This window comes from Barbus barbus, assembly GCF_936440315.1.
Source record: "Barbus barbus genome assembly, chromosome: 7".
Taxonomy (NCBI): domain Eukaryota; kingdom Metazoa; phylum Chordata; class Actinopteri; order Cypriniformes; family Cyprinidae; genus Barbus; species Barbus barbus.
This window is the reverse complement of record NC_136735.1, coordinates 24,592,458-24,610,888: the sequence shown is the minus strand read 5'-3', so window position 1 is coordinate 24,610,888 and position 18,431 is coordinate 24,592,458. Positions and strand designations below refer to the sequence as shown.

General features: G+C 35.4%; 1 protein-coding gene across 1 annotated transcript in view; it reads right to left on the bottom strand.

Moving 5' to 3' along the window:
• LOC306873199 (uncharacterized protein) overlaps positions 1–18,431 on the bottom strand; it is a 29,258-nt gene that overhangs the window by 8,543 nt on the left and 2,284 nt on the right. The window contains exons 2-11 of the mRNA XM_079422309.1: positions 13,037–13,216; positions 12,256–12,909; positions 9,918–10,053; positions 8,867–9,018; positions 7,463–7,735; positions 6,123–6,218; positions 2,097–2,276; positions 1,697–1,803; positions 544–661; positions 278–460 (exon numbers count right to left, since the gene is read on the bottom strand). Of these exons, the coding sequence (XP_079278435.1) occupies positions 278–460; positions 544–661; positions 1,697–1,803; positions 2,097–2,276; positions 6,123–6,218; positions 7,463–7,735; positions 8,867–9,018; positions 9,918–10,053; positions 12,256–12,909; positions 13,037–13,216 (2,079 nt within the window). The remainder of the gene's footprint in view (positions 1–277; positions 461–543; positions 662–1,696; positions 1,804–2,096; positions 2,277–6,122; positions 6,219–7,462; positions 7,736–8,866; positions 9,019–9,917; positions 10,054–12,255; positions 12,910–13,036; positions 13,217–18,431) is intronic.

The window sequence follows — 18,431 nt, the reverse complement described above, 5'->3', positions numbered from 1 at the left end:
CAGTGGAATCCAAAACATCATTGGACACCAATTTCCTGAATTATGTAGATGAAGCATTTTTCAAAATATCTTCTTTTCTGTTCCAAATGAATGAAGAAATACTCAGAGGTTTGGAATAACATGAGAGTATATGATGACTGAATGTTTTTTGGGTGAATTGTCCCTTTAGCAGCTCTCAGTTTAATTGCTATTTATTACTAATGATTATTCATTAGTAATGATAAATATATTAATGATAAGAAATCTTGATCTCCTGACAGCTCTGGTGTATACGCACTTGTAACTGCTGTCTCATCAGTCTCTCTTTCTCTTGAATGGTGGAGTGAAGCTGAGATCTGAGCGTGCTGTTCATATCTCTTGTCTTTTGGATCTCCTGCTTCATTCGTTCCATCTCTCCATTACCGTAACGTCTCTCTCTCTCTCCTTCCATCTTCTCTGAGAGTGCTCTCCTCTCCTCCAACTACAACACAGAGACAGAAAAATAATGCTGATAGCGTGAACTGTGTGTATGATGGGTCTGAGGAAACTGTCAGTGTGTGTTACCTGTGTCTGCAGTTCTTCTACTCTGTTTTGCCACTGTTGGTTCATCTTTCTGATCTCTTCCTCTCTTTCTCTCTTCATTTCCACAATTTGATCAGAGAACTGCTTCTCAAACTGTAGCCTACACACATACATTTGCATTTAAATGAATAAAATTATACTCATTTTACACATTATTAGAAACTAGGGATGTCAAAGTTAACATATTATCGCATCTGACTAATACGTATATACAATGGTTTAGTTCTGGTTCTTAATTTAATTGACCAATATGTGTTTGAAGACTGTAATATTATTATAACACTACTGGGATGCAGTTTGTATCCCTTTGTTTATATTGCCTTTAATTGCCACAGTTGCTGACTGCTGAGTATCAGCATGGCTCTAGTTCATCATAAGGCATTCAGAACAACAGCTCTTGTTTATTTTTGTGATTCTGCCAGAAAGTCTATAAAGGGTGTGAAATTAATTAAATTATTGCATATTAGTACTGAGGCAAGTGCATTGTGTGCTGTTGCAGAAAAGAAAAAAAAAAAACTAAATTCATCCATTTGGGGGCATTAATACACACTACGGTTCAAAAGTTTGTGGTCGGTAAAAAATTCTCTGTTTTTGAAAGAAAGGATGCATTAAACTGATCAAAACGTGTGAGAAACAGTTTATTTATTTTTACCCAATTTATTTTATGTTTACTCTGTTGTTTGAACTTTACATTCAATGAATCCTGAAAACATTTTCCCTGCAGCAAAAATGTTTTCAACATTGATAATAATAAAAAATGTTTCTTGAGCACAAAATCAAAATCTTAGAATGACATCTAAACGATCATGTGACACTGAAGAATGAAGTAATGGCTGCTACCATCACAAGAATAAATTTGTTTAAAATTATACTACAATAGAAAACAGTTATAATATTGCAAAATATTATTGCAATTCGAAATAACTTTTAAACTTGATTTTTGATCAAATAAATGCAGTCTTGGTGAGCCTAAGAATCATTGAAAAATCTTACAGACTCAAAAATTCATTAATACCATAATTAAAATGAATCACAATTAAATATTTTAATTAACAGGCAGCTCTATTAGAAACACATGTAATGTGTGCGAATTTCTCTTTCTGTCCCTTCATGTCTCACTTTCATTCTGACACACCTGATTCTCTCTTCTATACCATGATTGGACTGTTGTAGAATGTCTCGCTCTTGCTGTAGAGCAGAAATCTCTGCCTGTAACACTTCCTTGTGTGCAGCAAACTCCTCCTGTGGGAGACATAAAAAGAAAGGAGGACAAGGATGGATAGATTCAAGGATCCATGGATTAAGGAAGAAAAAGAAGTAGATCGGTTTCTAGGTGAATATTAACGTCTCTATTTCCTCTGGGCGGCACAGATCTGCTGAGATCAGCAGAACCTTGTGCTGCTATAAGGGAATTGCAGATCTGTGTGTGCTTGTGAGTATGTGTGATAGAGCTGCACAGTAATGCAAAGGGACATCACTGACACTTTGTCCACATGTCAAATGGAAGTGTGCGTTGAGCAAAAAGGAGTGAGAACCTGTATTTGCTGCATACTGCTGTGTGTGCTTTCCAGTTCTTCTCTCACTCGTACACACTCCGGGCCACATGCTGACTGCCACTCCACCTTTGCGTACTCCTCCTCTCTGTCTTTTGCCCTTTCCTTCTCCTCTTCTCTTTCTCTCTCCAGCGTCTGAATCACCCCCTCCAATTTTGCCATCTGCAAGCCAATAAAACTTTGATCAGCAAAGACCTTAAGAGCATGTGGAATCCACTCAAGTTTGATATAATTTATGTGGCCCATACAAAGAAAATTATGTTCTGTTATTGAATAGTCTTTATTTAAAGCAACCATTGGTTAAGGTTCTTACTCAAGGGTATACAGTGGGGATTGTTAAAGGGTGTGCCTGAATCCGTTCTCTAGATTGAGTAAATTGTTACTCAATTACTGTCTTACGACACTCAGCTACCGGTAATATTGTCACAAGTAATGTTGTTTAATCGGAAATGTTGTCACCATTTATGAAAAACATTTTTTTTTCCTATAATTCACCAAGGTGTAATTTCTAATCATATTTACTATCATTCAAATGTTTTTCAATTCAGTTTTTTTAAAGAAATTAATACTTTTATTTAGTTGATCAATCGTACAAAATATTTCTAATTCAAATAAATGCTATCGCTTTGAATGTTCTATTCATCAAAACATCTGCCCCAAAATATTAAGCAGCCCAATCATTTTCAACACAGAAAACAGTTATTTCAAATTCATAATATTATTGTCTTTAATGCATTTGTGATCAAATAAATGCATCTTGTTGACCATAAAAGAATTTCTTTTTTTTTTTTATATTACCAAACCCAAACTTTTGAATCATTATTGTGTATTACAAACTTTAATATTATATAGGAATTGAAGTTGTTGAAAACTAAAAAAAAAACAATTTTCCCTTTTCATTAATGTTCTGCAATTTTATTTTTGTTATATTTGTGCATAATGTCAGAATGCCATTATGTTTAAAGCAGGACATGCACATAATTCATAATGGCACTGTTCTTTGAAACAGCTACAACGAAGAAGCCTGATGGCATGTTTAATGATCCTGTTGATAAATAGCAAAAACATTTTAATGAGTTTATAGGGTGTCACAGGAAATCTGTGTCCCAATATTTAAAGCAGTGGTTCTCAATGGGTGGGTCACGAACAACCATTTTTGTCGCTGTGAGGTTATTGGACAGCAGGTCCTACGAAAGAGAGCTGTCAGTTAAGTGACTGAAATAGGAAATAGTCCTTTTTTAAGACATAAACTATGATAAAGTCTAAGTTAATGTATGATTTCTATTCTAAATATAGTTCTGAACAAAACAATCGCTCATGCGGATATTTTATTATCACATTAATGTCAGCAATTTAGCAGTACTGTCACACTATGTGTTCTTCGTTCTCAAAGTGACAGCATGGTGCACAGCGTGAATTAGATTACCTGCCTTTCAGTCCTGTTAATTTGCTTATACAGTTACCGTTTCTGAAACGGCTTCCAGGATTCATAAATCATTTTGCAGGTGCCGTTTAATCCATCTGCACTGATACCGCCCATTATTTTGCAGTTGTTTGGAAGCACACATGAAATGGCATTTTTATTTTTTTTGCAGTGAAATCTGAAAAATGCATGACATCCTATAAACATGTTGGCAGATGAGCTTTAGTAGATCATTTTAGTACTTTTTGGCTGTAGGGTAACACTTTAGAATACTGTTTCTTACTTAATGCATAGCTAATAAAGAATTATTGAAGAATTAACAGGTAATTATTAATTAACACTTAACTCACTACTGTTAACTACTAAGGAAGATGTGTTAACTAATCACTATGTAATACAATTTTAGTATTATTGTAACAGTAACAAGTAACAGTTAGCTAATCAATAACTAATGTATTCTGTCATATCTCCTGAAGGACTACTATTAATTATCTACTAGTTAAGGTTCAAGAAAAATAACTATGAAATAACTACTGAACAGTTATACGCAAATAGTCACTATAATAGTCAGGTTGTGGCCCACAAATCAAGTTCTTGAGTAAAAGTACAGATACCTCAATAAAACTTTACTCCATTAAAATTATAAGTAGGCCTATTCATTTTCAAAATTACTTGAGTAAAAGGACAAGTACAAAGTACTACTACAGTAGCAACTTTGTTACAGTCCACTACTACTATTATTAGCCTATAATGGAAATGAAATATGCATTTTGTTTGCTGCACACCCAACAGGACTCATTACTATAATTGTACATAAGTTCTTGCCTGTATGATAAATAATTACTTTGTGCACATGTTCTGTAGGAAATCTGCTGATTTACCCGAGATCCAGCACCGCTACCGAGAAAACAGGAGTCCGGTTGAGTCCACTTTAATTTCTTTTAAATGTTTAATTTTGATTATAAAATGTTTGTTAAATTAGTTTAAATGTGGGCAGTATACATGTTAAAACGACATAAAATATGCTGCATTAAGAAATGTTCTCATCTGAAATAAAGATCGTAAACAAGTTGTGTCGTGTATTTGACAAAGTTTATGATTACTTTTATAGTTTTTTTTTATAGGACTGTAAGTTTGATTTGAGTCAAAATGATGTAGTAATTATTATTTACTAGTAGGTTCACTTTAGAACACGGTTTCAGGTTCTAAGCAGTTCTTGGGGAATTATCTAATAATTCTTTATTAATTACTAATGGGTTCCCAATATTTTGACTTTAGAATAGGCCTAACTGTTTCAGGTTTGAAATTATTCCTGTAGAATTACTTGATAATTCTCTATTAATTACTAATTGGTTAACTGTATTTTCACTTTCCCTTAGTCCTTGCATTAAATACAGGAATTGAATGAATGGTAATGTGGTATATGCTGAGGAGGCACACATTGCAAGGCACTGGAGTGGTGGTCGGGTTCATATCAGAATCTAATTTCTTACAAAACACACTCACAAAACAATTAACTACACGGGCAAAACCTCTATAAAATATATTGCATTTATTAATATTGCATTTTCATACTACTACTACTACTATTACTGCTAATAACATTTATATAAAAGGGTTACAACTCAATGTAATCGTGTATGACTGTTCATTAGTAGTTCTTTCATAGTTATTTTTCTTGAACCTTAACTAGTAGATTATTTAATAGTATTAATTGTAGTCCTTCAGGAGATATGACAGAATACATTAGTTATTGATTAGCTAACTGTTACTTAACACAATCATAAAATTGTATTACATAGTGATTAGTTAACCCATCTTCCTTAGTAGTTAACAGTAGTGAGTTAAGTGTTAATGAATAATTACCTGATAGTTCTTCAATAATACTGCATAACTTATTAGTTATGCAGTAAGTAAGAAACAGTTTTCTAAAGTGTTACTGGCTGTAGCTGCATGCAAACCTAAGGGCCGTGTTTGAAACACTTGGAAACAAATGAGCCAGACAACCTGGCATTAGATATTTCAACCATTGTCCCTGGTGGGATTTTAACCTACAACCTTTTGTGCACCAACCTAGATCATTAAACACTAGGATACAACCACAATCCATATATTTAACTTGACTTAGAACAAATGGTTTTCTGATAAATAGCAGAAACTGATGCTTGCTTCACTGCAGCACAGCACTAAAACAACAATCCTCTTCCTAGCTATCACTTATTAAGCACTATTTCGTTATCATAACCCAGTTCCAAGCCTGCTGGCATATTAGATGAAGCATTAGACGAAGCACTGTGCCTTGGGCACTACAAATGTTCTTTTTGTTTTCTCATTTATCATGGTCATGTGGAGAGCTCTGGGCCTCTCAGTCTGTCTCTGTGTATTTAAGCAGAAGGACTGAGCATGAGCTTTGCCTGAGCTTCAAACCAATTTGAAAAAGCTTGATATGTATATAGTTCAAGTTGTTTGTGGTGACCTGATTCATTAGCAGGTCAACAATGTTATGCAAACATATCCAAGATTGTTTTGGCTTTTAAGAGGAAAAGCAAAGGACAAATGTAGTAGTATTCTTTGCAGTAACTTACCTCTCTGTTGGACAGCTGCAGTTGGTTGCGTAGCTCCTCCCTCTCTGTCTCAAAAGCCTTTCTTTCGTCTTCTCCGGTTTTCATTTCCTCCTCAATCTGTATTCAAACCAACATTATAATACTAGTATCTCTAAGTTTCAATAATATTTCAACAATAATATCAAATTATACATCAGATCTTTTAATACTGCTTTGCTAATTTTTAAATGGTTTTAAAGAAGGTGTATATAATCTTTGCAGGTGTTTTTTTCCTTGCCTTATATTTGTTTATGTTTTTCCCTTGGCTTATTTGCATTTAACGTTTACACTTTTCTCAGTTCATACATTCCCTGGCAACTAGAATCATGAAATCAGTGTCACAACATTCAGGTTGAGCTACAGGAACACTTTCTTGTAGAAAAATATTAATTAAATATTATATAACAATTTCCCACCCTTTACACTGTAACTTTTAGAATTAGCTCTACCAAAAATAAAATTTATATTATAGATTTATTCTAAACCATCTTTTTTTCTTTTCTTTTGTGGAACACAAGCCACAATTCTGAGCAGAACGTTGTTCATCTTTTAGAAGCACATAAGTTGTATTGACCACTTTTATGATGTTTTTATTGTGCTATTTTGTTCTTTTCAGAGTTTGAAAGCCCCTGGTTCATTACATGGAAGAGGGTGAACATTTTCCTTTTGTGTTCCATGGAAGAAAGAAAGTCATGTGGGAATGAAACAAAGGGTGAATAAATTATTTTTTATTTTTGGGTCAACTAAACATTTAAATAGGCCATTTTTAGCTTCTGTACCTTTAAGACTTTTATGCGACTGACTTATTATGATATGATGGCTAATCTCTGCATGTTCATAAGGGTGGGCCAAGTTTCTGAATGCTGAATATGCGTCATATGTTAATGTGATTCTGATTTCAGAATGACCCATTTTTGCAGCTTAGTTTCCATAATTGGTCTGAATGGATTTGGGCTTGGAGATTTGCATTGTGAATAATAATGTGTGTCTATAAAAATAGCACAAAGAAAATTATTTTGTCCCCTGTAACAATAAAGCCACACCAATATAGATGTGTAAACAAACAGATTATATATATTCTCATAAGATATTCATAAAATCCCATGCTCAGTCTCTGCCTGTTGTTATTGGAAAAAAGAAAATAAAAACTTTTGGCATTTAAATATTTCCAAATGAAATCAAATCAGAAAGTCAGTGCCGACTGCCCACCTTTCACACTAGTAGTAACAGCAGAAAATGAGAAGGTATGAAGACTTATTAGAAGACTTACTAGTGTGTCTGCAAGTTCACATGACAACTGCAGTCGAAATCTGCTCTCTTACCTGCTGCGTCTTCTTCTTCTCTGCATCCAGCATTGCGTGCGCTTGCCGCATCTCACTGGCATGTTTGCGTATCACTTCTTCTAGTGCTTTCCGAAGCTGCTCTTTCAGCCTTACTTTCTCTTCTTCCATCTTCTGCTGAACCTGTTTCTTCTCTTCTTCCAGCTCCTGTCTGTCATTCTTTCTTTCGCTCTCCACCTCCTTTTGAAGGCGTCCGATCTCCTCAGTGTGAGCTCGCTGCAGCTCCAGACGCATAGAGGATAGAGTATCTGCATGCTAAAACACACACACACACACATGGCTCTTAATGATATAAAACTGTAATCCTGTAGTTTCAAAAGAATGATACTACTTTAATCCTCTGGTGTGTCAGTTATGATGTTTTAAGATGTTCTAGGGGCTTGGCTGATCTTTCTCTGCATACAAACGCTTTTCAAAGAACATTTTAAGGTGTGCTTTACTTATTTGTATATGCGTGTGTGTCTGAGATGGCAGGCCTCATTTGGGATGTGATTTCACAGCATTTCACCCTGCGGTTAATGTGTTCTTGTTAGAGGTGCTGTAGAGAATAGTACAGGTGTTTAAAAACAGTAGCACATTGTACAATTCTTATCACAATTTTTCTGTCTGAGATGAATTTTAGGTACTGTAAAAGATTTCTTTCATTGGGTTATCAGTAAATATTAGAATTTTTTATCAGTATTGATTGATGTTGGATATTCTATTGTGCATGCTAATTTATCCTATTTTTACTTTTAGAGTACCTTTTCTGTCATCTAATGCTCTTTTAAATCCTTAAAACACTAATAATTTAAAAAGACTGTTAAATGTAATCTTCATAAATCACAGTCATTTTATAGTGTATTATTTTATTTGTGATGCTTAAATTCACTTGTAGTATTTAAATAAAAGAATTTTTGTTTTATTTTAATTTATTTAAACAAAAAGTATTGTTTTGCAAATATGCTATTAATCAGATATTACAGTATTTATTAATATTTTGAATGAGTTTTCGTTAAATTTTTTAGTTTTCATTTTAATTTTAGTTTAAGTTTTATTAATTTTGCGATGTGCTTTTGTCATTTTTATTTGTTTTTTAAGACTTCTATTTAACTTTAATTTATTTTTATTTCTGTTTTAATAATTTTTATTGCAGCTAGGTAATTTTTGGTTTCAGTTCAAGTTTTTTTTATCTAATATTTATATTTTATGTTATTTCTCGCTTTTTCCAATTAACGAAAATTATTTTTAATAATTTTAGTTATCAATATTAACACTGCATACACACCCCCAACTAAGGGCTAAAATAAAATCCTGAGTTTCTCATTGTAATTACGACAATGTGGTGCTGTTCATGTGCATTCAACTTATAAATACAATCCTTCAAACATGACTTGAGTGGCTTGCCTGTTTAAGCATGCGAGCGTGGTCATTGGATCGGCCACTGTTCTGAAACTCCAGCTCTTTGTTTCTAATGTTGAGACGACTGAGTTGAAACCTCAGCTCTTCCACTTCAGCAGAGACCCTCACCTGAGATGAACTCTGGCTCATTAACTCCTCTGCAGAAATGAGAAAGATAATGATTGGATCAAAGGAAGCAGAACAATCAGTGAACAAGCTGGTGATCTCAAGTGTCATATGACAAAAGCAATAATTTCAATAGAGATGTAAAAATCAACACTGGAACAATTAACATGTAAACGATGATTGCTACTAAAAAGGTAGTAGATGTTTATACTGTAATAAAGGCTTTTTATTTAACGTTAAATTACTAATCTAAAAAATAATACGCAAAAAGTGTGTGTTTAATCATTCCACGTAATCCTCTGTTTAAATTCTGTAAAAAGGCATTTTCCTACCCTCAGAGCAATTTAAGCTCGGAGTACCACAATTATGCTTTAGCTTTGTTTCCAGAGAAACAAGACAGATGCAGCGCAATGGAAAGGAACAGAATGCTCAGATCTCAAGACACATTTTTCAAATTTGAACTGTTTTGAACTTGACTGCGAAAACAGGGCACTTATGCTGGGAGACTGAAAAAAGAGATGTGACGCAAAAAAGGCAAAGACGTCCATCTGACACATGCCTGCGTGGACCAACAATTATAGAAATAGTACTGAAAAAACACTGAAAATAGGTCTTGTGTGAACGGCCCCCTAAATCTAGCTTGGACAGACTGACAAACTTGATTGTAAAGTGCATGTCTGTGGACTGTAGGCTTCTGTTCTGTGATATGGAAGTAAAACAAACCTATGGATACATTTATTTTTAAAGAAACTATTTATTTTGTCTATTCGGTTATTTATTAGACTCTCTTTGAAATATTTTCTACCAAATGTTGATTTTGAAATATTGAAGTAATCAGTTTAATTATTTAGCATATGTGATTAATTTGATTTCTAATGATGACAAATATAAGTACACAAGCCTTGAACTGATATGTGCTGTGAATGTGCACCTGACTTGCTCTGTAGCTCATTCTCTTGCAGTAATAATCGTTCTTTGGCTACAGCTAACTCCTCCTCTGCCTTCTTTGCCACAGCCTCAGCCTCGGTCACCCGGTGACGTCCATCCTCCAACTGCTCCTCCAGGTCCTGTAAGAGAAATGAGTAACATGAATCAGCATAACTATTACAATTGCTTATACTTATGCTGGGTATACACTATACAATTTTCCAAGTCGTCATGGCAGATCAGTGACTGGGGGTCACATATGACACATTTCATTAGGAAGAATCCCTGACCACTCTGTCTTGTGTAAAAAATGCATGCATGAGAAGTGATACAGGGATGTAAGACTATGACTCCTCCCCCTGAAATTTCCCTTTGCCCTTTATCTTGCTCTCTCATTGGCTGTAGGTTGTTGGTGATGACATTTCCGGTCAAAATACATTGCAAGTCACAGACAGGTCAAGCTATTCAGCCTGCTAAATGTTTCTTGGGCATAGGTATCGTATCAGCACTTCTCTCAGATCATGTCTTTAATTCACATATATCAATCGTCACTCAAGTTAAGGAGCACAGATTTTCCTCCGATTTCAGGCTTCTGTCCACGATCTACGGCCTAAAGTTGAGGATTACTGAAGAGAAAATATCATAGACTTGCACTGAAGGAAGTACTAAAACCTTCTGTTTTCTTCTTAACTGTTATTTTCTTCTTTTTTCTAACGTAAGAATAAAATTAAGAATATTTTGTATTCCTATTTTGTATTTCTTAAGAATGTTCTTTTTAGTTTTTTCTTCAAGATTCCTTTAGATCTGACAACCACCCTAGCAACACTCACACTTTCTGAAGAAACTAAAAAATGTAGTTGTCCATTATTCTGCTGGATCCTCTTATCGAATGATCCTGCAGCGGCGATGAACAACCATAACGGCATCATCTGTCAGGCCCATGACACCCAAGATGACTTTAATCAGTCGATTCTGGCCACCCCATGAACACTCTGAGCCCACGAACCTTTGATTACATCACAGCAGCTGCTCTGAGTTTGCAGATCTGAGGTGCCTCTGATTAATTTTCTGTGAAGGATGTCATGCCAAAGCAGAGAGGGTGTTACTCATCTCACTGGCATTTTTTAGGCACATCTAATGCGCATTAGCCGCAGCGTACTTAAAAAGCTGCATCAGAGACGGTGGAGTCAATGGTGCAAGCAACTCTTACTGATTTAATCACTTGGCTTTATCCTGTTCTAAATACTAAGTGTGACGACTTACTTTTGTGTCCCACTTAAAAAAAGCCTATGTTATTTTTTGCAGGTTCTGTGCAGACTTTGCTGTAGAAAAACCGACTACAGATCTGTGGGGTATTGTCTCAGACTGTTTAAGTCGGGTATGCCATCTGTTTCTACACAGCTGTGTGTGTCTGAGTGATGGTAATTTTGGGTGTTTGACTGATCCCTCTAATCTCTGTCTCAATTAGATTCGGAAGTGTCAGTCACAGCAGGAATTACTGCCCCCTTACACTGAGACGAATACCCCGCTGAAAGGTCAGTTACACATGGTCAGTGAAGTGAATTTATGTGAACTGTCTTGTAAAGCAATACTGTTTTGTGTGTACACAATGAGTGTTTTGTTTTTGCCATGCATAAATATATTCGCCACATACATCTTCATGAATTATTAGGCCTGGAAATCACAATTTTCAGTTTTTCCATGATAATAATGTAAGATGAGTTTGTTTGAAATTTTAAAAAGTTTCAAATTTTACATTAAATTTTTTTATATCATTTGTATTTCATTAAACCTAATTATTCTCGTATATATATACGGAGCCCACTGCTCCGGGTGTGTGTTCACAGTGTGTGTGTTCACTGCTGTGTGTGTGCACGTTGGATGGGTTAAATGCAGAGCACAAATTCCGCGTATGGGTCACCATACTTGGCAGTATGTCACTTCACTTCATATTAAAAAGAATTATGCACTAAAAAAGTACGTCTAATGGCCATAAATTGACACTTAAATGATATATATTATATATACTGTATATGGGTAAAATTTGTTTTACATTTTTATTAAATAAATAATACAAATTTAATGAAAAATAAGAAACCATAATAACTGTGGCCAAGACTGCTACTGGTGTTCATTCCAAAAATAAATAAATAAATAAAAATTAGAAAAATATATGACATTTTTATCCAATGCTATATATATAAATTGTATTTATTTTGTTTTATTCTAAAATATAAACAACGTAAATACAGATGACATTATGTTAGATTGTGTCGATTAACCTAAAATGGGCAAAAGTGGCAAAAGGTTCATTTTGGACCCTGTTGGACCCACATGTGTACCTCTACTCTCTCCTGAAGTTTGCTGCAGTGTCTGTTGCTCTCATTCAGTCTCTGTTCTTGAACCTCCAAGTCCGTCTCTGCTTTTCTCAGCCTCTGCTGAAGTGTTGCATTCTGGGACTTGCGGTTTTCTTGCTCTCTCTGGTGCCACTGATTGATATGTTCATTGAGGCTCTTTTGTAGTGTCTTCTCAGCTGCCTTTTGCTCCTCTCTCCTCTGTTCTTCCATCTCCTTCACTCTCTTCTTCCACTCCTCCACATCCCTCTTCCATTCCTTCTCCGCTCTTTCTTTCTCTTCCCTCAGAGCCTGTAGCTCCTTTCTTACCGTTTTCAACCTTTCTTCACACTCCTCCTCTACTCGTTGTCTTTCCTGTGACTCTCGATTCCTCTCCTCCATCTCTGTTTTCCTCTCCTCCTCCACTCTATGCATCTTCTCCTCCTCCTCTCGCTTTCTCTCTTCATCTCTGGCTCTCCGTAGCTCCTGGCACTCATTCTCCAAGCGCTTGTTTTCTTCCTGCGTTTGTTGCAGTAATTTGTGTTGGTTGTCTCTATCTGTCTGCAGATTCTGGAAGTCTCTGCGCAGATCTGATGTCTCCTGGGTTAACATGGCTATGCGCTCCGCATACTCTATTTCAGCCCTCTGTCCACGCTCCTCCACCTGAAATGGATACACATCCACACATCCTAAGATAATGAAGTGATTCTCTCCATGTTGCATTTAATATGCTCATAATGAGTCCATTTACAGAATACATATATGTATGTGTGACCATTTTTGTTTTTACTTCCTCTACGGTGGCCTGCAGCTCTAGAAGGCGTGTCCTCAGAATAGATGCTGACTCCTCCTCTTCTTCATCCTGACCTGTGGTTGGCTGGAGGCTGCCCTGCGTCTCCGTGGCAACACGGCGTAGCGACTGCAGAGTTGCCTCTTGCTCCTCATTCTTAGTGTTTAAAGAATATATCACCTATACATAAAACACACACACATAAATATAATTAAAACAGTTATACAGCTATACAGTTAAACACACATGGACCGCAAGACAAGGACTGCAGTATATTAATTTCATGCTCTTAAAAATAAAGGTTCTTTATTGGCATTTATGGTTCCATGTAGAACCTTTCCATGAACCTTTTCAATGCACAAAATATTCTTTACAGTGAAAAATGGTTCTTTAGATTATAAAATGTTCTTGGCACTAGGAAAAAAATTATTCTTTTAAGAACTGCTCACTGAAAGATTCTTTGGGGAAACAAAAATGGTTCTTTTGTTTCTGTGAAAAAAACCCTCTTGGAACTTTTATTTGTAAGAGTGTAGGTCCAGGCCTATAGCGCTAAACAAAGAGTCTTGTTTTCACTGATGAAATCTTTCACCTCTCTGATTGAATCAGTCATACACCCACAGTCTGCAGTTATTGAGCTGCAGTTTATCTAGTACATGTGTGTCTGTTTACGCTCTGCAGACATCTATGTTAACCTTCTATGAGTGCTTGTGATTGGTTGTGCACAGCTGTTCGACTGTGTTTGGCATTTTCACATTGGTGTCCCCTGGCATTTTTCAAGCATTAGAGGCATTAATCCCAAGTTTTTGTTTTGAGAATGCTTATATATCTTAGATAAATTATCTAACATGAAATTAAAACTTGAAAAAGTAAAACGTTTGGTCACACTTTAGAATAGGTAACACTTGTTAACTAATAACTAAGACTTTTCACTCAATAAATTCTTAATTTGCTGTTTAGTAATAGTTAGTAAGGTAGTTGTTAAATTTAGGTATTGGATAGGATTAGGGATGTAGAATAAGGCATTAATATGTGCTTAATTAGCGCTAATACATGGCTAATATTCTAGTAATATGCATGCTAATAAGCAACCAATAGATGTAACCGTAAAATAAAGTGTTACCAAACGTTTTAATTTAGGTCTGTCCCACTTCAGGATATCTCGACTTTATCCAACAATTTTGACATAATCTGTTGAATCGGTATAATAAGAAACCACAATTCCCAAGGCCCACTTCCCACATAATGTGCACAACTCAATAACCTAGTAATATATTCTCCACTACAAAAGAAAGTTACATTCTGTGACGTTCTCAAGTTCTCAAGAAAATATTAATTGACAATGAAAATATTCATTGTGTATACGTGTGTGTATATGTGTGTGTGTGTGTGCGTGTGTGTGTGTGCGTGTGTGTGTGTGTGTAACAGTAAAGCCCAACATTTGTTCCCAAGCCAACTTTAGTCCCTACTGAGTGGTAGTTTAATTTAGGCTAAATTTCCAACCCTGTTACCCATAGTGTATAGTTTTTCAGTTTAATTAACACAATATAATATAACTTTATTTAAAGCTCCAGTCCACAACTTTTGGTGCTCTAGTGGTTAATAAGCAGAACTGCGTGTGTCTTGAGGAAGAACACCGTTGCCGGAGCTACTTCTCTCTGTTTATGTCCAGTCACACAGGTACTGGGCTACTCCGCAGCAGTTCTGATTTTGTAAAAATAAAAAAGTACACACACCCACACCCACACACACAAAAGATTATTACCTGCATTATTTTTGTAACAGTTGAAAAAATTACAAAGTTCTTATTAAATGAACAGAAAATAAAATATCTACCCCTTTCACTGACCATTTGTCAAAAGGAAAAAAAAATTATATATATATATATATATATATATATATATATATATATATATATATATATATATATATATATATATATATATATATATATATATATATATATATATATATATATATATATATATATATATATAGATATTTATTTATTTATTTATTTATTTTTTGTACCCTGTTTGCAGAAAGTGTCGTTTCATCATAACACAGTGTAATCTGTGAGTAGCGTTTGTGTATTTGAGCCTGAATGTGTAGGCATATGAGAGAGTCCTAATATTATGTGTCACTTTGGCTATCCATCAATGTGTCCTACCCACAAGTCCCCATGCCTGGGGTGTCATCAGATTCCCAATGTCTCACTCATCCCTCCAGCGGGTCGTGTGTTACCATGACGCCTGACTGTCTGTCGTTAATCGCCACCACAGCAGAGCTGGACATTCCATATGATAAACTGCCAGGAAGTCACTGCCTCCTTCTCTTCACTCACCCGTCTCTCTCTCCCCACCTCTTTTCCTGTCCCCCTGTGTTTCTGTAAGCCGACCACGCTCTCTTTGTCTCTCTGTCTCTCTCTCTCCCTCTCTCTCTCTCTCTCTCTGTCCCCCGACATAACTTTTACCTTCGGTCTATTCCCTGCCTCTCTCTCTCTCTCTCTCTCTCTCTCTCTCTGTCTCTCTCTCTCTCTCTCTCAGTCCTTGAACATGAATTTACTGTTTTACGGTGCACAGAATAAAAGGGAAAGTGATGTCATATATCTGTACGTCTGAAAGTCTGCTAGATTTATATAGAGCAACAGCACTCATAACTTAACTAGCAGACCAGAATGGACTGGGACAGGGAGAAAATTGGGATAAACAGCAGATTATAGGAATTGATTTTTTTGTTTATATAAAATACTATTTTAAATAGAAAGTGCTGAAATACCTGTCTCTCTATATATTTGTCCTTGTTTTCATTCTCTGCAAATATGCCTCCCTGCCTGACTAAGATCCATACTAATGAAATCTGATACATGCCTTCCTTCTCCCTCCTTAACAAACACAAATGATAAAAGCATCTGTGTCTGTTTCTCTACCCATTTGTCCGCATTTCAAAAACTGCTTATAACAGCCATTTCTGACACGGCTAGTGAATTTATGGAGTCTGTGCATTTGCGTGTGTGAAGGCCTGTTTACACTAAGAACAATAACTATAAAGATAACTAAAACGATAACTATTTTAGCATCCACTGCAACACATGATAATATTCAGTTTTGTTTCTAAGCATGTGCCGGTTTAAAAGCTGTTTAAAGTCAAACAGATTCAGTCAATGTTTTTAACATATATCAGCTGGAAAAAAAAACATTCTGAAAGTGGTTCCAACAATACCATTCATCTGATCCGTTATCCTGTGGACTTCCTTATTTTCATATATTTAGAATGATTATTAAAACTTCATAGTTAGTCATCGTTATTATCATTAATGTGAATGACCCTTAGCTCTATAAAAGTCTGTTCAACATGACTGTTTAGCTACTGTGAGAAGCCTAACCACATTTTGCCTGTCTAACATTTGCAGCCTAGCCAAGCTTTTGACATTTTCTGGCCAAGAACTCCCCAAGTGGCCATCTGATATGTAAAATGACCAACCACTGTTTGTGTTGGTTTATCTGATATAGATGAACGGTTGTACAGGAAACAACTGTTTATTAATGGAAATTTGTGCAGACTTTGATATTACAATTTCTATTTACCCAAAAGTAAGAAGTGGGCTACTGTTTTTTTTTTTTTTTTCACAGATAGAAATTGGCTTGAATATTTAGTTTGCTTACTTCTACTGTATGTGCATCCAGCAGAACTCTGAACAACTTTCAAAGATCTGAAGCAACAAACATCACAAACATTTGGCAAATCCAATGATTAGTTATTCCTCACAAATGTTCATAATTTCAACCTGGTACCATTTAAATATCTGCCAGAATTATAAAAAGATGTAAAGTTTGGTTGCAGTCACTCAAAGCAAATAATGCATTCTCAAAAGCATTGTTAGCCAGCTCAGCTATGGTCGCAAATTCTGTCATTACATATATAGTTCAACAAATCAGTTTTACAAAATCATAGTTCCAATGCAAACTTCTTTGGTTGGAACTCAACCTAAGGTTAGAGGCATTGCAAGTATGAAATATGGACTTCAATATATCATGCTATTAAAGAAAAAAAGCAAGCTAATATTATACAGTACATTCTATATTTAATTCCATTTAAATTGTATATACATCGAAGTCTAAATATTTTAGCCTCAGCTTTAATCAGCACTGTTTTGAAGAGTCTGTATGTGCATAAATGTTTATGAGAATGAATCAAACATCAAGCACGAAAATGACAAATATAGTTAAGTAGTAATTTTTTACAACAGCAGCATCTCAAAAAATTACATTGTGTAAAAAGCTGCTGACTAAATGAACCATAAGTGTATGCCAATTACATGCTGCGTATTAACGCGTTGTTTGTGTAAATCTCACATTAATTGTGATTTTTGAATTGATTAATTAGCAAAAGTAATTTCTCCACCACCTGTGTTTAATGGAAATAATGACAGTCTAGTTGGTAAACTAAATGATGGAAGTGTGACCATGTTTAAAGTACAGTTTAAACAGTTATGACTGTTAATTTCTCAAAATTATGTAATAGTTAAGCTGTGAGTTACGTTGTTGTATGGGAAACACACCCCTGATTGGACCTTAAAGTTTTCAAACGTTTTTTAGCATTTAGTGTCATGCCACCCATGACATTCCCATCATGCTCTTATATTAATAATAGACTGAAGTAGATCAAATCTCCTATGCTCCTGATTGGTAAAAATAGTGTGGCTTGGTGAGTAGTATTACTAAGCGTCACAAAGCTGAGCTGAATGTAGAGAGGGCATGACTCACACATCTGTTCGAATAGACACACACACAAACACACAGCTAAAGATAACTATTAGGAGTATGTTTACATGATGATAGAGAGAGGGAATCCACACAGAGGTGACATTCAAGCTCATACTCTCACATACACACTCATGCATGCATACACACGCACAGCATGGCAGGTTTGAATTTCGAGCCCTGACCTATTTTGTTTAGCAGTGGACCTTAGTCAGGGCAGACACCATTTTTTAATTTGACAAGAATAAAAATGAGGCTTTGAGGGACATACGTTCAGGCCGTTCATTAGCTTGCACTGTTGCATACCTGGGTATCAAACATACCAAAAATAAAAATGAAAAATGCTTTCCAAAAATCAAAAAAGTCCACAGAAAAGGCTTACATCCCCCACAGCCTTGTTTGCACTCTCAGTAAATATGGCATCTTCTCTATGGTCCATACTAATAAAACCTGATACATACTCTCTCAGATCCAATTAACAGATCCAAATGACTGTGTATGCATCAGCCATTAATAGTGTATAGATATTAAAGCCTTCAACCTCTGTTTTCACACTTTATAACTGGCCAAGAGGGTCATCATTTTTCACACAGCGACAGATATAGTTATCGCTATTGATTTTATCATACATCATC